At 43.5% G+C, this 25,779-nt stretch overlaps 2 protein-coding genes across 11 annotated transcripts in view; one reads left to right on the top strand and one right to left on the bottom strand.

Annotated features, from left to right (window-relative positions):
- The window catches only part of ILDR2 (immunoglobulin like domain containing receptor 2), a 64,714-nt gene extending 55,652 nt beyond the window's left edge, over positions 1-9,062 (bottom strand). For 4 of the 8 annotated variants that reach the window (XM_027046456.2, XM_053208814.1, XM_053208813.1 and 1 more), the window contains exon 1: positions 2,948-3,646. In XM_027046456.2, the coding sequence (XP_026902257.2) occupies positions 2,948-3,599 (652 nt within the window). In that variant the 5' untranslated portion in view covers positions 3,600-3,646. Of the gene's footprint in view, positions 1-594; positions 780-1,354; positions 1,509-2,535; positions 2,665-2,947; positions 3,647-9,019 lie in introns of those variants that run through there. The other 4 variants (XM_053208817.1, XM_053208819.1, XM_053208816.1 and 1 more) reach the window with 4 other exon arrangements.
- An 8,945-nt stretch (positions 9,063-18,007) lies between these two features.
- The window catches only part of MAEL (maelstrom spermatogenic transposon silencer), a 38,610-nt gene continuing 30,838 nt past the window's right edge, over positions 18,008-25,779 (top strand). Inside the window, exons 1-5 of one of the 3 annotated variants that reach the window (XM_053209260.1) lie at positions 18,008-18,230; positions 18,494-18,586; positions 20,205-20,304; positions 21,248-21,403; positions 23,038-23,079. In XM_053209260.1, coding sequence (XP_053065235.1) covers positions 18,099-18,230; positions 18,494-18,586; positions 20,205-20,304; positions 21,248-21,403; positions 23,038-23,079 — 523 coding nt within the window. In that variant the 5' untranslated portion in view covers positions 18,008-18,098. The remainder of the gene's footprint in view (positions 18,231-18,493; positions 18,587-20,204; positions 20,305-21,247; positions 21,404-23,037; positions 23,080-25,779) is intronic. The other 2 variants (XM_015062336.3, XM_027046305.2) reach the window with 2 other exon arrangements.

The following is a 25,779-nucleotide window of genomic DNA, read 5'->3' as shown; positions in this document are numbered from 1 at the left end:
CTTCATCACAGGGAGGCGCACAAGCCTCCAGGAAAACCCGTCGCCCGCTCCCCGCATGGGAGTGTGTTCGCGAAGTGGACACGGCGCCAGCGTTTCTCACAGCTTCTGCGCCAGGAAAGGAGGAAAACGCCACCATCCACATTCAGGAACAAAGACCGAGTGAACCCTCCTTCAGGTCCTACTGCTAGATGGCACCTGTTGCTAGAATAACAGCTGATAAGCACTGCGTTTGGTTCGAAACAACAACAACAATCTATTACAGGAAGCAGCATCGCAATGACAATAAGAAATCATGAGGCTAAATATACAGCAGAATTTCAGCAATGAAAGACAAGGAAGGAGCTGCTAGAGACTGAGGGGGGAAAAAAAAACTAAAGTGTTGATTAGAAATTGCTCAGCCTGCATCAAAAGAAACAGGGGAGGAGGGAGGGAGGGAAGAGAAAGTGGGGGAGGAGAAAGGGAGGGAGAGGAGAATGAATGTGTTTTTCCCTATGCTCTCTGACTCATTTTTAATCTGTCCTTCCCTTTCTCCCTCCCTTTGTACCACCCCCTTAAGAGAAAATTCATTGATTGGGCGGGACCGAGATTTCTCACCTTTCCTCTCCTGGCTTCTCTGTGAACGATGAGTCTGAATCCCGGTCTCATCCTTGGCTTCCCCCCTCCCCAGCCGCCATCCTTAGCTCCTCTGCTTTGCTGAGGCTGAGAGGCAGCCGGTCCAGAGGCACAACTGACAGCCCGATGGGATGACGGGGAAGCAGAAGCTGGGATCCGGGGACGCCTGCGGGGTCCACGGGATCTCCAGAGCCAGCCTCCCGTGCAGAGCACAGCCGCCCAGCCATCTGACAGCTGAGATGGCCCTAACAACTAACCTGTTGCCTGCCTCCTGGCAGGCGGCGGCCTCCCCAGGTACAGAGCAAAGAAGGCACGGACAAAGCAGCAACTCCCCTCAAAATAAACACAAAACAAAACATCCTACAACCACCACCACCACCAACCGAACAAACAGAAACACCAGAGAGGCAGCAGCTTGGGAGAGTGCAAATAGGACTGGCCCGAGGCTTGGAGAACTGGGTTCTAGTCCCTGCTGCATCACAAATTTGCTGTGTGCCTGTCACCTCTCTGGACCTCCATTCCTGTAAACTGAGAGGGCTGAACTAGACGGCCTGTGACCCCTTCCGGTGATATGACTCCATCTCATAAAAAGCTGTCGGCCATCTAGCAAGGCCCGGATATATGTTCGCCTTCTGCTCCCACTCCCTGCCAATCCCTAGAGTGCTTTTCTCGGGCACATCCCTGGGTATCTGCAAGAGCATCTCTGACTCAGAGCACCCCCACCCCAGGATACCTAGCTGACCTTGGGGAGGTGGTGATACAGGCTCCAGGCCCAAGTTCCTTCCAGTATGATAACGTACAAGTAGAGGCAAATTAAGGACATTCAGAATCAGTGAGGGTGGAGGTGGAAGGCACTGGAGGCCAGGGGAGTGGGGAGACATGGCTCAGCCAAACCCTGAAATCAGAGATGATTCATATTTGAATAATGTGGGAGGGATGAACTCAGAACAGCCAAGAGAAGAGGCTAACTCTGCTGGCGTGCCCTGCTCCCCCAAACGTAAAGCCAGCAGGGGGCAGAGCCAGTGTTAGGGGCCCTTCGTTTGGAACAGGGAAAAAAAAAATTGAGGCAATCAGTAATCTTACTCTACAGCGAAGGGAAAAGGAGTTCTTGCTTTTCTTCTTAAATATATTTAATCCTCTTCCAATGATTTGCCTTGGATATCTTAAACTTGTTTCCCTTACCCTATTGACTTGATTTTTCCAAATCTTCTGAGTGGTGCCCCCAGAGGGAACAGAACTTCTTTTGGGGGGGGGGGTGCTATTTTCTGTTTTCTCCCCTGCCCTTCACTGCCCGCATCCAGTCCTCACAACCTTTCTGATCTCTTGTTCCTTTCCTCCATCAGTCCATCTCCACCTTGCTTGGAATCTTGGTCTCAACCGCTTCCAAACTACCTGAACCTTCCTACCCATCCCCACCCCCACCCAAGCAAGGCTACTTTGTGAATCTCTCAGGGCTCGCCACCGGCCCCTTAACCTTGCAGGATCTTCGTGGGAGACAACGTGCTAGGAACCTGAGCCTCTCCAGACCCCAGGGGGGTGGGGAGAAAGTTCCCTGAAAGGCAGGGGGAAACACAGAGGACCCAGCTAGAGGAAGTGACTTTAATGCTGAGGAGAAGCTCTACCCTCTGAATATCTCTGCAATTCATCTTTATTGGGGCCTGTTTATTGGGGGAAGAAGGCTCTTTCTTCTCCACTGTGAGACCACTCCCCAAATTGTACCGAGAGAGAGAGAGAGAGAGAGAGAGAGAGAGAGAGAGAGAGAGAGAGAGAGAGAAGGGCCCTAAACTCCACAACCAATCAAGCCTCCGTCCCCATCTCCTTCCTCATGCGCCCCACTGCACCCCCGGAGCCACAGAGAGAACGCCGCTGGCTCTCCCGGCTTCTCTAGGGAAGGAATTCAAGAGGCACTCCTCTACCCCTCACCTCCAGAAGACCAGTTCTGTTAATTAATCGGTCTCCCCCGAGCTTTCTTTCTTCCTAGCCAGGCTCTTCCCAGGACCCACAGCATTACAAACTCGGGATAAGACCAAGAGAGAACCGTTGTGTGGAAAAGAAAATGCACAAGAAAAAAAAAAAATCCTAATGAGTCAAACACCTGCATCTCGATCCGTCTCACTTGTAATCGGGATTCTCCCCGCCTCCTCCATCATTCTAACACACACACACACACACACACACACACACACACACACACACCCCCCTCCCCCACTTACCGCCGGCCTGCTAAGCAGCTTTAAGCCCAGCCAGGGGGGGAATGGGGGTGGGGTGGGGTGGGAACCGAAGCACCGAGGGAATATACATAAAGTTATTCGCCCGGGGAGAAAACGACTCCTACCTGTTAGCCAGAAGACAGCGATCCACGCCAGCACGACCCCGTCCATGTTCCCCAACTTCCCATTCAGATGAAGGAGCGGGCAAAGTGGGGAAGGGCAGCAGCGCAAGGCTCGGGGTGACCAGGCGGCAGCGGCAGCGGCGGGGCTGCGGCCGCGCGCGTGAGCGGGCCCCCGGCGTCCCTGGGCGCCGCCGCCCGCCCGCCCGCCCGGCCCGCCGCGCCGCCTGCCGAACGCGCGCTGCCGCGGGCTCCCCGGCTCGGCTCGGCGCGGCTCCCGGCGGCGCTCCCGCACGCCCAGGCAGCGAGCGCGGCGCGGGGCGAGCGCCTCCCCGCCGCAGAGCCGGCCGCGCGGGGGAGCTCGGCCGCCGCCGCCGCCTCCGCCCCGCCGCCCGCCGCCCCGGGGCTTCCGAAGTTTCTGGGTCACGTGCCGGCCCCGAGGTCGCGCCGAGTAACAAAGTACGCTGGGGGAGAGGGTGCTGGGAAGAGCCGGGGGCCGCGGGCGCTGCTCCTCCCAGGGAGGCCCACGTCCGGGAACCCGAGCCCCGACGGAGTGGGGGTTCTGGGAGGGGGGAGTCAGGAGACGCAGGTGTCTGTGGCCAGCCTGCACCGGGGGAGGGACAGACGCGGGAGGGGGGGACCTGCGGGGACTTGGCATAACTTGTCCCGGGACTCCTCCTAGCAAGTTCTCTGGGCGAGGGTGTCTGCTTCCAGGAGGCCGTTCAAGGAAACCAGAGATTCTCCAGCATCGGGAAAGGTAGCAGGGAGACCTACGCTGCAACTTTCTCCGGTGAAAACGTTGTGAGGCATACCAAGGGCATAGAGCTCTTTAACAGAAAATAGGGGAAACTGGAGAGAAATAAACCATTGTAACCGCTTACATGTGTCCAACGCTTAATCGCTTCCGGGCCTTTTGGCTAAGATCAAATGCGTTTGTCCAAACGGTACAGTTTGCTGAGTGCATTCACATGGATTATTTCTTTAAAAAAAAAAAAAAAAATGTTTGTTCAAGAGAGAGAGAAAGAGAGAAACAGCACTAGTGGGGGAGGGGGAGAGAAAGACACACAGAATCGGAAGCAGGCTCCAGGCTCTCAGCTGTCAGCTCAGAGCCCAATGTGGACCTCCAACTCGTGAGCTCTAAGAGCCTGACCTGAGCCAAAGTCAGAGACTTCACCCAGGCGCCTTGATTTCCACTTTTTAAATGGGTCTGTCGCATGTGCATAGGAAAAGTGTCTGAACGTATGTGTTGGGAGACAAGGGAGAAGAAACTTCTGCTTTGCTTAACAAAAATGTATTAAGCCTCTACTGTGTACTAAGAACCGAGGCTACGAGATAAATAAGACCGACTTCCTGCAGTTAAAGAGCTTCACGTTGGGTCCAGGAGAGGGAAGAAGGTCAGGCCATTAAACGCCTAAGATATAGTGGTAGTAAAACAAAGCAAAGGTGATAACGGAGACCTAGGCAAAGTGCCCTAAGAACCTAATGGAAGGAGCAATTTAGGGGGTTGGAGGGGCACCGCAAGAAAGAAGCGGTCACATCTCCACTGGCATTTGCAGAATGGGCAAGATTTGAACTGTTCAGGGATTGGTAGTGGAAAGGGGGCAGAGTAGGGAATTCTGGGCAGAGGAAAGGAGACAAGGCAGGTATAAAACTGCCTCTGAAACAGAGTGGTTCTAAGCTTGAGGGGAGTTCCTGGAGAGAAAGATTACACACTTAAGAATGAATGTATATGTGAAACAGGGGTGAGATGTGAACGTTAGAAATGGGGAGAAAAGTCTCTGGACACTGATCTTTCCTGACTGCCTGAGATCTGAGTTCCCTTCTTATTGAGATGGGGAAACTGAAGGGACCCAGGAAGGACCGGTTTTGCTCCTTTTCCTATTTTTATTCCTACTACCGCCTGCATCACCCCCACCATACCCATGCTTTATAGTTCAGATCATGTATATGCTCCTTGTAAAGGCCAAGGAGTTAATGATTTCTTTGGAGTCTTCCAGAACAATAGGTAACATCTAAGGAGTGACTGGGGGAGGTTGTCATGTAGACCAGTCACTCCAGACACCTGGATGCCAAGACCCCTGTCTCCTGGGCGCAGTGACTAATGGAGGACACCTGAGCACTGGTCCGTATTTGTGACTGGTTCCTGGATGCATGAAAGGACATATACACCAGACCCGCAAGCAAAGATTAAGACTCACTCTCCTTTTCCTTTCCGAGTCTCCCAGACACTCTGTATCTACTCTTTCTATGTCTCCAATACATTCTGTTCTCACTTCCTCTCAGCCCACATTTGCTTTCTATCCTGTGCAAAGCCAAGGACCCTCTTAGCTGGTGCTGTGGGACCCCCTGTGGGTCCTCAGACCGGGCCTACATCATTATTTTTTAAAAACTCCAACCGTGGAAGCCAGAAAATCCAGAGCCACCTCCCCAACCACTCCAGCTGGGGTGTAGGCCTAGGCTCCAAGCATAGCCAGGGACCCTCTCACTCAGAGCTTTCTGATTCCGGACCATGGGATAAGAGAAGCAGAGACAGCAGAGCATCAGGTTTCCCCCCTGAGCGGGCAGGGGCACCCGTGTTCAGACTGCTCTGAGGTGTGAGTTTGGCTGTGGTCTTGCTTGTGCAGACCTCTCTGGGTTCCGGCCCATTTTCTCTGCACCTGGCTCTTCAGCCTTCCTGGCATTTCTGCGAGCCCCCCAATATCCTGTCATAAATTCCCTCCTTGTGTATTTTGGCCAGAGATTATTTCTGATACCTGCAATCAAGAACTCTGACTTTAGGGGCGCCTGGGTGGCTCAGTCGGTTAGGCGGCCGACTTCAGCTCAGGTCATGATCTCGCGGTCCGTGAGTTCGAGCCCCACGTCGGGCTCTGTGCTGCCGGCTCAGAGCCTGGAGCCCGTTTCAGATTCTGTGTCTCCCTCTCTCTGACCCTCCCCCCATTCATGCTCTGTCTCTCTCTGTCTCAAAAATAAATAAACATTAAAAAAAAAATTTAAAAAAAGAAGAACTCTGACTTTAACATGCTGTGTGAGAGAAATTTGGAGGACTATTTCCTTTCATAAAGAAAAAAAGAAAAGAAAAATAGAAAATAAGAATAAAGCAGGTACCTAACATTCCCTAGCAGGTTTTAAGCACAGTCCTTGATGTCTTACAAGCTTTCTCATTTAATCGTAATAAGGAAGCTCCGACCCGAAGAACTGAATTAACTTTTCTAAGATTAGGTAGCTAGTAAATGGCAGAGGGAGGATTTGAACTGAGGTCTTTTGACTCCCAGCATATGCCCTTTGCACCATAAAAGGGGCATCTAGACCTCCTTGTAAAGGCCAAGGAGTTAATGATTTCTTTGGAGTCTTCCAGAACAATAGATAACATCTAAGGAGTGACGAGGGGAGCTCACCGTGTAGACCACTAACTCCAGACACCTGGATGCCAAGACCCCTGTCTCCAGGGCTATAGTGACTTAGGGAGGACACCTGAGCTGATATGACCATACGTTTGTAGTATGCTCTGCCATTTACTGTATGCGTGTGTGACTGTGTGTGTGCACGGGCAGGTGCACACAGTGCACAGAAGAGTTTGCACAGTGTTTAGTGTCTAAGCGTACAGAACAATAGAAGTTTATGCACAACTTGGACAACTTTTAAGAGTCGGACTAAGCAAAGAGAACCTGCATGTGCACAGGAAGTGGAAAGTGAATGCCCACTGAAGAAGTGAGCTTCGAGTGTGTGCTCAAATCAACAAGATTTCAGGGGACTTGGGGGAGAGCTTGCGCCAGAGCAAGTCATAGAACACAGGGGCCTCGTCCACCATCCTGGGAAGTTGTTCTGTGTGTAGCAGTCTACACTTCTACCTTCCAGCTAGAGTAACAGTTGGTGGAGCCCGCATCTGCCTGAATGGGTGGGGCTCCCAGCCATCTCTAAGGAGGGGTTAAACTGGATTAAGTCACAATGTGCGTCCCTCCCAAACGTGCAAGTTATTAGCAACCTGATGGAGGGTTAAGAGAAACTTGGAGGGAACACCCAATGTTTCAAAACAGGCAGCCTAAGGGGGATGGCCAGTGGAAAGAAGGCAGAGGGATGGTATGATTTTACCGTATTGTTGGTGGTAGAGGGGCATAACCTCAGAATCCTGGTGCTCTGCCAAGTGTGGTTTTTGAATTTTCAGCATCAGAATCACATTGAAGTGTCTGCTTAAGGGGTACCTGGGTGGCTTAGTCGGTTGAGCGTCCCACTTCGGCTCTGGTCATGATCTCGCAGCTCGTGAGTTCGAGCCCCACGAAGGGCTCTATGCTGACAGCTCAGAGTCTGGAGCTTGCTTTGGATTCTGTGTCTCCCTCTCTCTGTCCCTTCCCAGCTCGCGCGCGTGCGCTCTCTCTCTCTCTCTCTCTAAAATAAATAAATATTAAAAAATTTTAAAGTGTTTGCTTAAAATGCAGATCCTCTGGCTCTGGCTCTGATAAAAACTAAGATCAGAAACTCTGGGTGGAGTCTGAAAATCTGCATTTTAAACTGCCTTCTTCAAGTGCTTCTGACGCACTCTTAAGGTTTAGGAAGTACTACCTAATTACTTTTTCGCTTCCCTGAGTAGCTGTTGAGTTGATGTTTGCAGATGAACCTCAGATTCAGATCTGGTTAAGCTCCAGCTGTCCATTTCTCTGGCCAGATAAGACAGGATAGGACAGATAGGACAGTGCAGGTTAATTTTTCACCGTCATGGCAGGGTCTGAATCCCCTATACTTCAAACTTCTTGCTGCAACCAGAGACAAACATGTCAGAACATAAACCTGTGTGGGACCAGAGCCGGACTTGAAGGAAGCCACAGCCAGCATTAAGTGGACTAGCAGACCGCTAGTCCGCTAAAGCTGCACACTTTAGAACCGAATTAGGACACGAAGAGAAGTGAACCACCACAAGGAGACATGCTGGTAGCTGGTAGCAACCCCGTGGTTATAAATATAATGCAGCTGAATCCACTTTAAAACATGATTTCATTGCAGGCACATGGGGAAGCATGCATGCACACGAATCCTGCTTAACATAGGTCTTTTTAAAGCACACAGATAACATCATACTTCGCTTGTCCTCTCTGATCTTGACTTCCAGGAAGAATCTATGAGGTGTGACTTCAAAATAGATACCATGTTTCTCATCTGAGTTGTGTTCAGCTCTCCTGCCCTGGTGCTGCCTTTTAGGTTTGTTTTCTTCCCCATCTCCCCTGTCTTCAAACCAACGTTCAATGAATTTCAAGTTTTAAAAAATATAAATTGAAGCAAGGAACCGAAAAAAAAACGGGGGGGGGGGGGAGATTCTAGGCACCCTATACTGGAAACTAGAAACGTTTTCAATCTGGAAGCACTTTCATATTGAGGAATAAATTGTTTCATTAAGAAAATGCTATAAAGAAAGGAAATGCAAATGTAGGGTGCATGATGCCAAAAAATGTAAAAAGCTGTACTGCCAAGAACAGTGGTAAGTATATAATAAGTAAAAGATTGGGAAAATGTGCTGAAAATTCTATGTACTTGAGGCAGATTTAACCCAAGAGCCTGCTGTCTCCGGCTTCAAGGCAAACTTCAGGGGTGTAGGGTGCCGAATTAGATGGAGTCTGCCCTGGGTGCCTGGTTGGCTCAGTCGGTTAAGCCTCCCACTTCGGCTCAGGTCATGATCTCACTGTTCATGGGTGTGAGCCCCATGTTGGGCTCCGTGCTGACAGCCCAGAGCTGGGAGCCTGCTTCAGATTCTGTGTCTCCCTCTCTCTCTGCTCCCCACCCCCATCCCCCCGCTCGCACTCTGTCTCTCTGACTCTCAAAAATAAATACTATATATATATATATATATATATATATTTTTTTTTTTTTTTTTTAGATGGTGTCTGCCTGCCTCATCCTGAGGCCAAACCTCACCAACAGTGGGCAGCCTCCACCTGAGTTAGCTTTCCAATAACAATAACAATTTCCCACAAAGGTCCATCCAAGGACAATGTACAGAAAAAAAGAGCAGAACATGAAATTGTATTACAGCAGGGTCTCAAATGTAGGAAATGCATTTAGAAGAGCCAATGGAAACAACAAAATACTAACCATGGTTATCTCTGGGTAGGATTGTCATTCATTTGTATCTTCTGCATAACTTTCTATATCCTCTAATATTTCTGCAGCGTAGAAAAAGTTGCTGGACAAAAGATACAACTGTGCCACAATGTACTCCATTTCTGGGACATCCCTGGAGGAAGGATGGAGGCACAAAGAAGGAGTGACAGGTGTTTTGTCAGGCCTGCATCTTTAGCCAGATACAAAGCCCCCAAATGCACACCTGCTCTCATTCTGTCTCAATCCTGAGCAGTTAATCAAGTTAATTATGAGCAATTGAAGCCCTGGGAGCCTTTACTGACTGATAGTTCAACTATAATTTCTTTGCGAGTTACAGAGCCAAAGATGAAGTAAGCTTGCTTCTCTTTCATGCGCCCTTTCTCTGGGTTTTGCTTTTGTTTCTCTTTTTGTTTCAGTGTTAGCACTCTGTGGAGGCCAGAACAACAGTCACAGCCCCCAAAATGATCAACAGAGCAGATTCCAGGGATCGATCGATCAGCATTCTGTAGCCCAAAGTGGGGAGAATGATAGAAGGCATGTCTTTCTGTATTTTATCAGGGCCTTGGGCACTAGGTCTTGATGATTAAGCCAGAGGATTGCTTCTCAGCCCTAAGCATTCTCCTAGAGGCCTTCTCCCCCGGCACACATCAAAGGTGGGACCTGAGAGAGGGAAGTGAGCCAGAACAAGTATCTCATCCAATGACCTTACCCCCAGAAGACAGACAGGGAAGGGAGCTAGAATAAGAGAACCTGAACACTGAGCATGAAAGGAAACAACTCAAACAAAAGAGGGGTCATTTGTGGACTCTCAAAAGCTAGTGTTAAAAAAACAGCAGACTTGACCTATGTGTCGGAGTTCTGGGTTGAGGCTCTCTTCTAGAACTGTTGATCCCATGCTCCTACCCCAATTCTGAGTGAGTGCCTTATACGCAGATAATCAAAGTAGATTTTTGTCTAATTAATCACAAACCGTTTTAGGTCTTCTTAGGGTCTTCTTCCCTTTTCTTCATCTTTTCTTCTCTCTTCCCTGATTCCTTCATTTAGCCCCTACACATTTATTGAGCAGTTACTATATGCTAGACACTATGCTGTCTAGAGATTTAAGATGAAAGGAAGTTAAAGATGAATGAATCACAGCTCCTTATGTCAAAGAGTTTACAGTTGAGATGCAGCCATGTGTGTGCGTTGGGGTGAGGAAGAGACAGACGCGTGGTCTTTATCTGCGATGGTGTGACAGGACCTGTATTAGGACAATGCCAGGTATGGTGGTGGAACAGAAGGAGAGCTGTCAGTTACTCATTGGGAGTGCTGGTCAGAGATCTCTTCCAGGAAAGGTAACCCCTGAGCTAAGTCTTAAAATGTGACCTGGGCAGACTTTCTAAAGGCAGAAATGGAGCAGGAGGTAGTGCAGATACACAAGCAACAGGCAGAGAGGAGAGTGGGATCTGCCGTCCAGAACATAGCTTCACGAAGGGCAGAGTCAGCAACAGAGCTAGAAAGGTAGGTGGAGGTCAGACCAAGGGGAGCCAGGGTCCCAGGTCTGAGCTTAATTCCACAGGCTGTGGACCACACAAGGATTTCTAGGCGGAAGAACAAGATTAGACCCGTGTTTCAGCCAAGTTATTCTGGCCACAGGGTGTAGGATGGGTTGATGGGAAGAGAGACAACCTCTTCCATGTGAGAGCTCATTGCAAGAGCCCAAAAAGGAACAAGCATCAAAACTAGGCTACAGGGTAGCAGAAATGGGAAGCAAACAGCAAGTGGGAGGGACATTGCAGGGAAACACAAGGTAGAATTTGCATGACCTGACTGAGCAAGCAGAGGAATCAACTAGAATTCAGACTGAGCTATTCCAGAGTATGGTTATGCATTCAGGCAAAATCTAGAGATGATGGGGAACTTGGAAATCCCTCTTTTTGCTTTGGCAAACCATTATGTAATAAAAGAGTCTGACACAGTAGCCTTCAGTGAACGTCAGCTACTATTACTATTATTATCAGCATCAATTGGAAGATGCACACTGAACAATGTCAGGACCTTAACCTAAACTAGCATCTGGGAAGAAGTAGCATTAGGAAAGGCGTTTTCTCAAAATGCTGTGTGTTCTTGGTGCATTCATCACACTCGCTTAGCTTACAATCGCTTCATATTTCATATTTTCAAAAAATAGTAGAAGTCGTTCAACTCCCCAGTGGCTTCTCACCGATATAGGTGAAATCTGAAGTTTTTACGGTGGCCTCGTAAGCCCTGTATGGTTCTGCCCCAACTCCCTGTCTAATACCCTCTCGATTTTCCCACTGGCTTCCTTCACTGCAGCCACAGACTGCTTTGCTGTTCTTTACACACAGCCGACACGTGCCCACCTTAGGGTCTATGCACTTGGTATTCCCTCTGCTTGGAATCCTCTTTGCTTCCTCACTTCCTTCCATTGTTTGCTTAAATTCCATTTCCTCAAATAGGGCCTTTGTCGACCTTCAATCAGTCCCTATTCCCTTATCCTGCATTATTTTCCTTCATTGGACTCGTTGTCTAGTAATATGTCCAGACCTCTTATTATATACAAGATTGTTTATTTCTTCATGGTCTGCATTCCTTGCTTTGTTATACGCTTTGTTCTGTTTAAGGTGTTACTGGGCCTAAAACTGAGCTTGGTACTCCACAAGAGTACAGACTTTTCATAGATATTCATTGAATAAATGAAGCACTTCCTCTTGTAAATGCTCTTTTGTCTTGGTTTCCCTGGCTTTCTCCTTGCTTCTTCAGACATTCCTTTTTAGTACACCTTTGCTGGGTTTTTCTTTTCCAGCTGACTTCTGAATGCTGGTGTTATTCAGGACTCCATCCTGGAATCCTTTTTTCCTCTCTTCCAGCCTAGGTGATCTAATCCATTTCTGTGAATATAAATATCATCTTTAAATCTAAATTGCTTCCAAATTTTGTCTCTGTCCCAGAACCCCAGATGTAGATAGCCAAATGCCTACTTGACTTCTCCACTTGAATGGATAAGAGGCATTTCAAAATTAACATCTCCATAACTGAAATCTTGATCCCCCTGCCGTGCAATACCCCAACCCAAACCTAACACCCTCTAGAATTTCTGGAAAGGAAGGTCAATCTGGTTGGAAAGAGGGGAAACCTGTTCCATTTACAAAGGACTTTATTTAAGTAAGGTTTTTAAAAATCAGTTGTATCAAAGAAGGAGAGGAACAAGTAATAGAAATTATGGGGAGCATCAAACCCTCTTTGGCACTATCACTGTCCTCCCTCCCCCAATTTTTGCTGTCTTAGAAAAAGACACGACCTGCCACTGGGTTACTCAAGCCAAAACCCTCGGGTTCCTCCCTTTCTCTCACGTTGTCGACATCCGATCCGTCAGTTAGCTATTTCTTCCCCAAAGTGCAATTTGAAGCCATCCTCCTCCCCCTTCATTTCTCCTGTCTCTTTTCTGTTCTAGATCACCATCATCTCTCACATGGACTTCTTAAGAGACCTCCTAACTAGTATCCCCATGCCCATTCTTGCTGCTTTGAAACTATTCTCCAAATGGCAACAAGACTGATCTTTTTTTTAGCTGTAAACCATATCATGACACTTTTCAAAAAGATCTTTCAATGATCGCCCACACTCTTAGTAGTGCTTAGACCCTTGACCCTGCTATGCCCAAATCCCTGCTGATCCACTTCATCCTCGGCACGCACCTCACTTTCTCCACCTGAGTGGACATACTGCTGCAACATCAGCCAGTCTTCTGTCTATTCTGATGACCCACCAAACCATTTATTGTCTGAGACCATTACATATGCTGTTCCCTCTGTCTAGAATGCCCTCCTTTTGATTCTTCACATGACTAGCTCTATTCCTTAGCATCCTTCTTCATTTTAAATGGCATCTCCCCAGAGACATTTGTCCTGATCACAAATCTAAAAATTTAGCAGTTAAATCTAAATACTGTTTTAAAATTTTTAAATAAGACAGGGGTGCCTGGGTGGCTTAGTCGGTTGAGCGTCCGACTTCGGCTCAGGTCATGATCTCGCGGTTCGTGAGTTCGAGCCCCTCATCGGGCTCTGTGCTGACAGCTCAGAGCCTGGAGCCTGCTTCGGATTCTGTGTCTCCCTCTCTCTCTGCCCCTCCCCCACTCGTGCTCTGTCTCTCTCTGCCTCTCAAAAATAAAGGAACATAACAAATAAACAAACAAACAAACAAACAAATAAATAAATAAATAAAACTTTTAAATAAGAGAAAGCGATCTTGGCCAAGATGGAGTAACAGGGAATGGATTTATCCAGCAGTCTTAACTAAAAATCTGATCAAATATACAAAGCAATGTTTTCAGACACTGGACATCAAGGAGCAGAGGTGAGTAATCCCTGAAAGAACAGGAACAAACAAGGCGAACCCTCTGATTGCCCCCCGGTTGCTGCCTGGAGAGAGTACCCACAAGACAGCAAGGAGGGTCACCTAGGCAGAGCACTGTGGTCTCTCTGGGTTGAGGAGATGGAGTCGGTACCTAGGTAGGCCACAGTGACTAGAGTTTGCAGGGCAGAGTACCAGAAAATAGAGACCAGCACAAAGAAAGAGCTCTGGAAATCTGTTAAGGATCTCCCTTGAAGCTCCAGCTGAATACTGATCAGTGCATGTGTGGGAGGAAACTACACAGTGCCAGGGAAAGAACAACCTGAAAGGATTAGAAGGAACAATCCTTGAAATTCACACAGGGCTAGAAATAGTTTGTGTTTCCATCAGCCAAAGTGAAAAAACTTCCAAATTCACGGGTTGTCAGGCAGAGTACTAAGAAGGGTATTATATCAGCAGAGGAGAAAATTAGCCCTAAAGGTTGCTCTGATTCCAAGTAACAAAGCATAAAAGTAAGCCTCAAAAGGAGGAAAAACTATACTTGAACTGTTTCCAAATAACATAACTCTATCCCAGAAAAAGCACAAGAACATTTATAAGAATATAAAAATATGCAGCATTCAAAAGGATAAAATTTACAACTGTCGTGCAATCAAATATGATTAGGCTTGCAAAGATGCAAGACAATACAACCCATAATACGGAGAAAAATCAACCAGTAGAAACAGACCCAGAAATGACACAGATGATGGAATGAGTAGACAGCATTTAAGAGTTGTTATAACTATAGTCCACATTATAACTACATTCCACATTAAAGATAGAGGAAAGATAGACCATGATAAGTAGAAATGTAGACGATATAAAAAAGATTCAAATCAAATTCTAGAGATGAAAACTAAATGATCCGATACCAAAAACAAAACCAAAAAAAAAAAACACAAAACATAAACACACACAAAAAAAACCACCAAAAAACCAAAACAAACAAACAAACAAACAAACAAAACCTGGATGGGATTAATAGCAGATGAGACGTTACAGAAGAAAAGATTAGTAAACATGAAGAAATAGCAACAGAAACTGCAAAAATGAAAATCAGAGAAAAAAGACTGAAGACAAAAACAAACAGTACATCAGTGAACTGCGGGCAACTTCAAGCCTAAGGGGGAGGGGTGGGAACTAGGGGTGGATATGTTCATTATCTTGATGGGGATGATGGTTTCACAGGTGTTCACATGTCAAAGCTCATCAAATTGTATGCTTTAGATAACTACTCTATATCTATCAGACTGGTACTTCAGTCATGTCTCAACATTAGTGTAACAAAGCAACCAGGAACTAAAATCCCAGATGATGCCACCATGGGAGACAGAAGTGGGGTGAGCAAGGAATGAGTTGGGGAACTAAGTGGAGGAAAGCAATAATTTTCTAAGCTTCTTGTCTATTTGGGAAGAGTGTATATAGATACTTATTAACTGTATATGTTGTTATAAAAATACGTTTTAATGCAAGTATCTTAAACATTTATGGGTAGCCACTGAATGAAGCAAAATAGAATGTATAACTTGAAGCCAACAGAAGAAAAAGTATAGTGAAACATACTGATCAATCCTACTAAGGAAGAAAAAGGAAAAATAAGAAACCTAAAGATAGTAAATATAAATTGAAAATAACTGAATGAAGCTTTTAGTCAAGAAAGTAGAAAAAAGCCCCACAAAATAGCCTCTGATAAGCAGAAAGATGGAAGTCATAAACTTAAAGCTGAAATTAAAATGAAAAGGAAAACTATACATTTCATCAGTGAAACCCAAACCTGGTGTTTGGAAAGGTCAATAAAATAAACTTTGGCAAGTATTAAGGGGAAAAAAGACAAAAGGTATAAATAACATTAAGAATGAAAAGGGGAGGCAATATTAGAATACATATATTTTTAAATATAAGCAAATATTATTTTTATGCCAATAAAGGTTTTTGTTTTTAAATCAACTTTTTGAAGTATAACTTAGACACAATAAAATGCATACATTTCAGGTGTATAATTTGAGGAGTTCTGACAGCTACATAACACTTGTAACCACTGATGCCACAGTCAAAATATAGACTATTTCTGCCAACCAGAAGTTTCCCTGTGTCAGTTCTCAGGCAACCCCTCACCCTACCTCTTGGCCCCAGCTAACCACTGGCCTGACTTCTTTGACTCCAGTCTTACCTTTTCTCAAGTTGTGTACAAACTTATACATTTTTGTATAAAGTACGTAGTCTTTTATGTATGCCTTTTTTACTCAACAAAATATCTTGGTATTTATTCACGTTGAATAGTTCATTCCATTTAATTTAATTCCTGAGTAGCAGTCTACTACAGATGTTCTACAATTTGCTTATCAGTTAATCTATTAATGAATATAAATAGAGCTGCTATGAAAATTCGTGTAGAAGTCTTTGTGTGGATATGCGTTTTCACTTCTCGTAAAGAGTGGAACTTCTGGGTCCTATGGTAAGTAAGAAACTGTCATGCAATTGTCCCACCAATAATATATGGAAATTCTAGTTGCTTCACATCCTTGCCAACATTTTAAACCAATATATTGGAAAACCTAAAGGAATTAGACAATTTTCTAAAAAATGTAAATTGCCAAATTTGACAGAAGGAAAATTAGAAAACTTGAAACAAAATAATAACCACACAAACTATTGAAATGGTAAACAAGGGCAACCCTATCCGCCAAAGCTATACTAGGGTCAAAGACTTTTACCAGTAAGTTCTACCAAACTGTGAAGGAATAAATAATTCCCATATACTGTTTAATGTGAACAGAGAAAAAGATGGCAGTTCATTCTAGCACAATGCTGATACCAACATTTTGTAAGGCTAGCACAAAAATATAATTCAGTATCACTTCAAACAAGGAAGCAAAAAATCTTATATTAAGTTAAAAAAAAAAAAAAGCAATGTTTCATGATCAAGAAGAGGTTATACTCAGAAAAGCAGGATGCTTCAAAATTAGAGAAATCCAGCAGGATCATTTATTTAAAAAATTTTTTTTAAATTTTTTTTTAACGTTTATTTATTTTTGAGAGAGAGAGAGACAGAGCATGAGCAGGGAAGGGTCAGAGAGAGAGAGACACACACACAGAATCTGAAACGGGCTCCAGGCTCTGAGCTGTCAGCACAGAGCCCGACGCGGGGCTCGAACTCACGACGGTGAGATCATGACCTGAGCCAAAGTCGGACGCTTAACCGACTGAGCCACCCAGGCGCCCCTATTTAAACAATTTTTAATATTTATGTATTTTTGAGAGAGAGACAGAGACACAGCACGAGCAGGGGAAGGGCAGAGAGAGAAGGAGACAAAGAATCTGAAGCAGGCTCCAGGCTCCGAGTCATCAGCACAGAGCCCGACGAAGGGCTAGAATCCACCAACCTAGATCATGACCGGAGTTGAAGTTGGGGGTTTAATCCACTGAACTACCCAGGCGCCCCCCCCAGCAGTATCATGTATTATATTAACAAATTAAAGAATAAAAGCATATGATCATCTGAAATGATCCACAAAAAGCATTTAATAAGTTTTCAACTCCTATTCTTGACTTAAAAACATATACGATGGGTCGCCTGGGTGGCTCAGTCGGTTGAACGACCGGACTTCCGCTCAGGTTGTGATCTTGCGGCTTCGTGAGTTCCAGCCCTGAATCACGCTCTCTACTGTCGGTGCCGAGCCCGCTTCGGATCCTTTGTCACTCTCTCTCTTTCAAAAATAAAATAAAAAACATTTAAAATATATATACATCAACATGTATACACATGCTTAATAAACTGAACTCATAAGGGGATTTCTTTGTGAAGCATATGTAACACTGAAACCAAAGCCTTCTGTATACACCAGCAGTAACCAATTAAAAGATGCAAGTTTCCATAGCAGCTACAAATATATTCCTGACCTTTCTGAGGAAACCTATAAAATTTTATTCAAGGACGTTATTTATGTTTTTTTTTTTCAGGGACATTATTTTAAATCTCAGCTTTTTATTGTCGGTTTTCTTCCTCACATATTGCAAACTGCTTTATAAAACCCCATGTTCTTTGCAACCATAACAAGTGTAATTTAAGAACGGGGGTGGGGGCGAAACGAAAAGGCAACAACACCCCCCGCCCCGCGTGCCCCATATTGGTTGAGGCACTTGTTCGGTCACCTTCCTTCTCAAACTCCCCCCATTAGATTGTAAACTTCTTGGGGGAAAAGATCTTGTTTGTCGCGCTCCTGTCTCTTTCCCCCACCCAACACCTTTCACAGTGCTTGACACAGAGCCGGCCTTTTACAGCCGTAAAACATGAAAGAACCTAAACAACTCACCAGGCCTCTTTTTCTCTACCTACTTTAACACATACTACGCAACAATGTACAGGAATTGCGCCGAGCCTTCCACGTGACAGCACACGCACCAACGCCTCATCCCAGCCAATCAGAATGCTTTGCACCTGTGACCGAGCTCCGCCCCCCTTCTCCACCCCACCCCCACGGCTCCACGAGTCCGCCTCGGACTGCTTTTCTCCCGGCAAGGCCAATGCGGCTGCGCACCGCGCCCTGATTGGTTGAGCGCCGCAAGCCTTCGCGCGCAGGCGCCTGCCTCGGTTACTAAGGGCGGGAGCCCGGCGAGGGCGCCGGCGGCTTGTGGTGTCTCAGGCCCGGGTCGTCGAATCTTGGCCTCGCTCGCCATGCCAAACCGCAGGACCAGCCGTAATGCCTACTATTTCTTTGTGCAGGAGAAGATCCCCGAACTACGGCGGCGAGGCCTGCCCGTGGCTCGCCTAGCTGATGCCATCCCCTACTGCTCTGCTGACTGGGCGGTAAGTAAGGCTGGGGGGAGGGGGCATTGGGAGGCAGGGGGGGTAGAGCAGGCAGTTGGGCGGGTGAGAGGGCGAGGCGGGAAGGATAGAGGCCTCGAAGAGACCAGTGACCCCTTGGCCCCTGCTGGAGGGAAAGGAAGTCCGCCCCTAAGGCAAACCGACGCGGAAACCTCCTGGAAAGTCTAGGCTTCCGCGTCTGGGGCCTAGGGCACTCGGTCCTCATTGCCGCTTCTCTCCTTTCTGTCCCCTTAAATGTCCCCAAGCTCCTGAGGGAGGAAGAAAAGGAGAAGTATGCAGAAATGGCTCGGGAGTGGAGAGCAGCCCAGGGAAAGGACTCTGGGCCTTCGGAGAAGCAGGTAAAGTTAGAGAAGAGCAGTTACCTGCTTGGCACATAGGCGTGTTAAGTAAATGCTGGAGGAGTGAATGGGTGAAGGGTAGACTAAAAGGGTAGGCTGGTGGGTGAGTTGGGTTAATGCAAAGAAGGATTATTATTATTATTATTTTTTTTCTTTTTCCTGGTGTCAGAATGCCTGTTAAAAAGCCAACGGGCTCCCTGGGCACCTGGCTGGCTTGGTTGGTGGAACATGCGACTCTTGATCTCAGGGTTGTGAGTTCAGCCCCACATTGGGCAGGGAGCCTACTGGAAAAAATTTAAAGAGCCAACAGGTTCCCTAGCTAGGGCAAACCACACATTGTTGTTATTGGGTGGTGTGAAATCACCAAACAGGGAAATCCCTATTCGGAAACCTGCAACCAATAAACCATGATCAGCAATGGGGGAGTTGGGTTTTAGGATTTGTACTAGATGATCTTTAAGGGTTCCTTTCAACCCCTTTATGATTAAAGACTCCCTTTTTGAATGTTTAAAAGTAGCTTGGACCATTCTGTCTTTTTAAATGACACTTGGAACCAGACCAGTTGTTGTGTTTGAAATTTGGAAATAACAAAACTTGCACATGCTGATGAAGGTTAATGTGCCTTATAGTAAGAATTGAATAATGTTTATTTGGGTAAAGTTATGACTAGTAAAATGATAAAGTACTAAAAAATTTTCTTGTTGATTTGTATCAAGAAAATGCAGGGTTGGGGTGCCTGGGTAGCTCAGTTGGTTAAGTGGCTGACTTTGGCTCAGGTCATGATCTCAGGGTTTGTGAGTTCAAGCTTCTTATTAGCTTTCTGCTGTCAGCCAGGATCCTCTGTCCCTCCACCGTGTGCATGCTCTCTCAAAAATAAATAAACATGAAAAAAAAAATTCAGGGTAGTTGTGGACTTTTCCCCTCCCTCTGTGTTCTTTCCATTCTTACATAGTAAAATTCCATTCTTTTTTTAAACTGTCAACATCGGATTGAAGTTCAAGAGAGCTTTGCTTGCTTTAGGTTTGAGAGATTGTTTTATTTTGTAGATGTATATTTGAGTAGAAGCTCTAATCAGTTGCATTGGTACTTAGTTATACTTGTGGGCTTTGATTTTTTTTTTTTACTATAATTTCTCATAAGAAATTTCCTCTCATAATGTAAGCCATGTTGTGTACATACCGCATTGAGACTTGGAGTCAGCATGATCGGGTTTTTATTTTTAGCAAAAATCGTGTTAAAGTACTTTGTCGAACAATGTTCTTTTGGCCACTGGGCTGGCATATATTATGTGATTCAGTGGGATTGATTTAGGTTATCAGTAATGGGCATTAAAAAATTTTTTTTGGATTATCAGTAGTGGGCACATGGTTTTCAGGAATAGTTGAATTGGTTGTTTACTCATCTTTTGATTCAGAATATTTACAGATTTTGCCCTTGTCTCCCTTTGGGTTGTTGGTGTCACTGACAGATATGTGTTTATTTACTCATTGGGGTTCATTGGCCTAGAGAGGTTACTGAAGTAATCTATGAGCTGTTTTTGTTATTTTGCTAACTTTAAGTATATGTATAAAGTGACCAGTAAGAGTTTAAGAATGTGATGAATTCTCTTCCTCTTTAGAAACCTTTTTCCACCCCACTGAGGAGGCCAGGCATGCTTGTACCAAAGCAGAATGTTTCACCCCCGGATATGTCAAGTTTGTCTCTAAAAAGTGATCAAGGTATAATAATCCTAAAATGTTTTGCTTAGATAAATGTGGGTGCTCAAATTGATCAAATGATCAGTAAATATATGTTCTGTTCATTTTGATCCTGCATAAAATAACTGACTACAAGTGTTCAAATTATAGTGGTGCTAAAGTTGTAAAAGATGAGCTAATTTGCGTTTGTTGAAATAACACTGGAGAGGTTTTGTTTTATACAAAAATCTGGTCTCTTGGTTAATAACCACTTCATGTGTTACTAAATATACTTCTTAGATTTAAGTGTTTATAACTAGACCCTTAAAATACATTTAAATTACAAAGAGAAGGTTGAATTATTGAGTTGGCCTGGAAAAGAATGTAGCTAATAAGAGCCCTTGTTATTCCTTCTGGCTGTTTTTATTGTGTTATGAATTTGTTGAAGATTAATAAACTTTTAACAGTCTTAAATTGTGGCCAGTCCTGGTGTATAAAACCCTTCTCGCAATCTCATATTTCTTTCTTCCTTTAGAGAATTCATTGGTGTTCTTATGTAAATTGGTAAAAAGTAAAGAGTGAACTAAATTGTCCATAGTTTATATCATGCAGTTTTTCTACACTGATTCTACTTGGCTTTATTTCCCAAACCTCTTGAATTTGTTGAATATGGGTCACAGCTTTTCTTAAGTCATTCCTGAAATTCAAGGCATATGTCTAACTAAATTATGTAGAGCTGGCTGCAAATTTGAATAATTTTGTTGCTTCATGCAGAGTGGTTACCACTGTAATCCTTGATAAGTATAATTATAAAAATTTTGATTCGTTTATCTGGTACAGATAATTAGTTTTCTCATTTCCAGCTCATTTAGTGTTATAGGAACACAAGGAAAACGGTTCTAAAACTTTCTTTTGTAGAGGGGTAAACTCTCATCTATTTGTGCTGTCTTACTGCTTTTTTTTTTCTTTTTATTTATTTTTTTAGCTCTCCTTGGAGGCATTTTTTATTTTTTGAACATTTTTAGCCATGGTGAACTACCTCCTCATTGTGAACAGCGCTTCCTCCCTTGTGAAATAGGCTGTGTTAAATATTCTCTCCAAGAAGGTATTATGGCAGATTTCCACAGTTTTATAAATCCTGGTAAGTAGAGTGGGTAGATGCTAGATCTTAAAAACTATGCGTTTTATCTTGAGTTTATTTAACAATATTTGTTTTCTTAAAGGCTGATGCATAGTTGAGTTCCTAAAATGTAACAAGACTTCATCATAATTGGTTGAAAAATCATTAAGAATTAGGTGTTTACACGGGGTTTTTTAGTTGAAGCTTTTAACCTCAAGAAAGCATTAGAGTTGGGTGGATGGTATACCTGAAAATGTGTATGTAGCCTGGCGTTTGCTTGCCTATGGCCTTATGTCTTGGAATTTTCTAAAAGCTTTTTATGCCTTTGCTCTTTTATTTTTTTAACCCATCCTTTATCTTGGCGATCACTAGTTTTTAACTTGATGTTGCTTTGTAACCTTCAGCAAAGTTATTAACCTTTCTGAACTTATTAGCTTATCAGTAAAGTGGGAATAATTCCTATTGTTGGCTGCTCTAAGGAATACAAGAGAAGGTATGGAAATAGCCTAGTACTTAATAGCTTCTCAGATGTTCTCAATACTTTTTTTTCTGGATATTCCACTCAAGCAAAAGAGGTAGTAATGAAGACAGGATTCAATTCAGTTACCAAGAGGATAGATAAAGGACCAGTAATACTTTTTAAGGCAAGGAGGGGAACCATATAGGGAGAAGAGTAAAGGGAAAGAGGTTGAGGAGAGAACTTCATCTTTAGTTTTGTCAGTTGCTTTAAAATTCATTAGTACAGGGGCGCCTGGGTGGCTCAGTCAGTTAAGCATCGGACTTTGGCTCAGGTCATGATCTCACGGTCCGTGGGTTCGAGCCCCGTGTCGGGCTCTGTGCTGACAGCTCAGAGCCTGGAGCCTGTTTCCGATTCTGTGTCTCCCTCTCTCTGTGACCCTTCCCCGTTCGTGCTCTGTCTCTCTCTGTCTCAAAAATAAATAAACGTTAAAAAAAAAAATTAAAAAAAATAAAATAAAAAATAAAATTCATTAGTACAGGCCAGCACTTTTCCTTGTGTTTAGATGACAGAAAAACTAAAAACTAATTATCCTACTCACACCTGTGAGAGTTGTTGCTTAGAATAAGTTAAATAACTATTTTTCTTCATATGGTTACAAAAAATTAAAAAGATAGAATTTGGAGACTTTTTTTTTTTTTTTTAAATACATACATGAATACCTATATCAAGGGCCTTCTGGACCCCTCGTTAAGACTTCTTTAGCCCAAGTTTTCTTTACCTAGTATTTTTTTCTGTAACTTTCTTTTTATGTACATATAAAGTTTATTTTGAGAGACAGCCTGTGGGGGGGTGAGGAGAGAGGGAGAGAGAGAATCCCAAGCAGGGCTCCATCCCATGACATTGTGACCTAAGCTGAAACCAAGGGTCAGACACTTAACTGACTGAGCAGCCCAAGTGCCCCCTACAAGTAACTTCCTTTTTAAAACAGCTTAGACAATATACCAAAATTCTTTAATACTCCTCATTCCTCTGGGTAAAACAAAACAAAACAAATCTCTATGAAAATTTAAATCGTTTGTGTTTTCACATAGCAGTAACAGTTACCTACCTATGTTATTTATGACTTGATCATCCTATGAAATATTGCTATAGCAAAACCAGAGAACTTCTCTCAGCAAAATATTTTGTATTATAGGTGAAATTCCACGAGGATTTCGGTTTCATTGTCAGGCTGCAAGTAAGTATAAATGAATGGGGTAGAATATAGGCATTGAATGTGTATGTACCTGATTAAGACTTACTGCTTTAAATGAACACGTAAAACATAATTTGGAGGAGGAATAATCTTACTGTTGGAGACTCTTCATAGAAATGATAGATGGCGCATGTGATCCTTAAAAACCTGAAAATTAAATAGATTTGTGGGACACCAAAGGATATGACTGTATACCTAAGCTCTGAACTAAACTCTTTTAGAAACTAGGTTTTAGCAAGTTTCCTCTGTGATTAGAATGAAAATCATGATAATTTTATTTTTTATTTATATTCAAAATTATCATTGTTTTAAGTTTGTTTTTTTTACTTAAAAATGCTAAGTTTTTCAAATATGCATGATAAGCAGCTATTATGTAACATTTATAATGCTGTTCTTCATAAATGAAGAGAACATTTTAGAGTCACTTTTAATTACGTCCTTTGAGTTTTTTCCAGTCTTCGTGAAAAATATGTACTAGTCCTTTTTTTGTTTTGCCTGGGATCAGGGCCATAGACTGTGGAACAAGGTAAGGGCAATTTTTTTTAGTTGATTCTTTTATGTAGCTTTGAATGAAAAAAAAATGTATAAAGCAGAAGAATTCTGTTGCAGTTTTTGAAGTGTGAACCTAGCTAATCTCCCCACATATTACGTCATCTGAGGTTATTCAACTAAATAGGTGGTAGTAAAACAAAAATAGAAACTTAGCTGGTGAATTAACTTCACTTCTTTACTTAAGCTGTTTCTGGTTTGTTCATCTGTTGAGTGCATTGGAATCCCTGCAATTTGCCAGACACTCCTTTGTGAGAGTGCCACTGGCTTACTGTTTATTATTCTGGTTCTGATAAGTACTTGGTTTAAAAAAAAAAAAAGTTTTTAAGGCTTATTTTTACAACATTTTCAAGTCAATCAGATTAACAGAAAGTGTGGTTCTTAAAAACCTATTAAAGACTCTAGAAGGGTTTTCTTAGTATGTTATTTTAAACTAATTAAAATTGAACACAGTTCATTCAGGAAACTTAGATCTTTCGGAGCTCGTCAATTTAGACATGTCTTAAATTGCCAATTTGATAACGCTGGGAAGTGTGCCAGTTAAATAAAATAAATGATTCTATTAGAGTGACGGCTGTGTCGACATAATAACTAAAAATGCTTATGCTAGTGTAATCAACCTGATGCTTAGGAAAAGATCATGTTTCAAAGGGGAACATGCTGAAGCAAATTTCACATGTGGATGCAGTGTAAGTAGTAGCTAAGGAATGTACATGTAGATCTTTCAAATGCTCCTGTGCTATCTGGCCTTTTATGAAATATGTGTAAGTGAATCGAGGGAATACTTCATGGATGGGTGTTATGGTTTAGCACATTAGAATCAAAGAATTTCAGAGATTTTGGTACGGAATCCATTAATTTCCCCACCCCCACTGCCTTGCTTTTCTCTGAAAAGGTACTTCAGATTCTGCACGAGAGTGTGGGAGTAGGAGGTCTTGGACCTTCTCTCTCTCTCCCCCACTTTAACCAGAGGAGCTCTGCTTCTGTCCATTTTACTGGTTAATTTTCTTGAGAGAAGTTCTGCTTTAAAAAAAGCAAAGCTTTGAAAACTGCTTTTGGCTTCCCGTACAAAAGGTCTACCAGCTTTTAAAATTAGTCTTCATACACAAAGAGTATAACATTGACTTAAGGTATAAAGAACGTTAATGAGCAGCTGTGCATTCACCAGTCAGCTGAAGAAATAATAGCGGTGCCCTATCACTGAAGGTCCCTGTAGCTCTCCTTGATTTAATGCCCCTCCCTTTTTATGAGAGAGACACTATTTGGAATTTTGTGCTAATCATTTTCTCTTTTCTGAATAGTTTTATTGTGAATACATATGTATTTAAATGGTGTATTTAGGGGCACCTAGGTGGCTCATTTGGTTAAGCGTCCAACTTCAGCTCAGGTCATGATCTCACAGTTCGTGAGTTCAAGCCCTGCATCGGGTTCTCTGCTGTCAGCATGGAGCCCACTTTGGATCCTCTGTTCCTCACTCTCTGTCCCTCCCCTGCTTGCTCGCTCACTCTCTCTCTCAAAAATAAATAAACATTAAAAAAAATTAAAGGGTATATTTAATTTTGTTTTTTTTTGAACTTTTATGTAATTAACATTGTGTGCTTGTTTCCATACCTGTATTTGTTTTTTAACTCAACATTACCTTTCCCCAATTTTTGTATTGGAATGTCTTTTATATTGGTTTGGGGAATTTTATTATGTATCTGCTTACTGACTTAATTGCAGGTACCTATTTTCAGTGTATGCATTGTATTTTTTTTTTTTTTTACTGTCATTGTGGCGTCTTTCAATGAACAGAAGTTATTTTTAATTTAGTAAATGTATCCTCCTTTCCCTTAGGGTTTTGAGGGTTCTTAATGTCTTATTTAAGAATCTTCTTCTACCTGCAGGCGATAAAGATAGCTTTTATTAAGTTTTGTTTTTCATATCCCAAGTTCTTATTCCACCTGGCACTGACTTGTGTAATGGTGTGAAATAGAGGTTCTATTTCTTTTTTTTTCCTGTGTAGATAATTAGTTGTCTCAGCATCATTTATTATTACTGTTTTTTTTTTTTTTAATGTTTATTTTGAGAGAGTGCATTCAGGCGAGCGGGAGAAAGAGAATCCCAAGCAGCCTCCATGCTCAGTGAAGAGCA

Source organism: Acinonyx jubatus, chromosome E4 (assembly GCF_027475565.1).
Source record: "Acinonyx jubatus isolate Ajub_Pintada_27869175 chromosome E4, VMU_Ajub_asm_v1.0, whole genome shotgun sequence".
Taxonomy (NCBI): domain Eukaryota; kingdom Metazoa; phylum Chordata; class Mammalia; order Carnivora; family Felidae; genus Acinonyx; species Acinonyx jubatus.
This window is presented reverse-complemented; position numbering and strand designations above follow the sequence as displayed.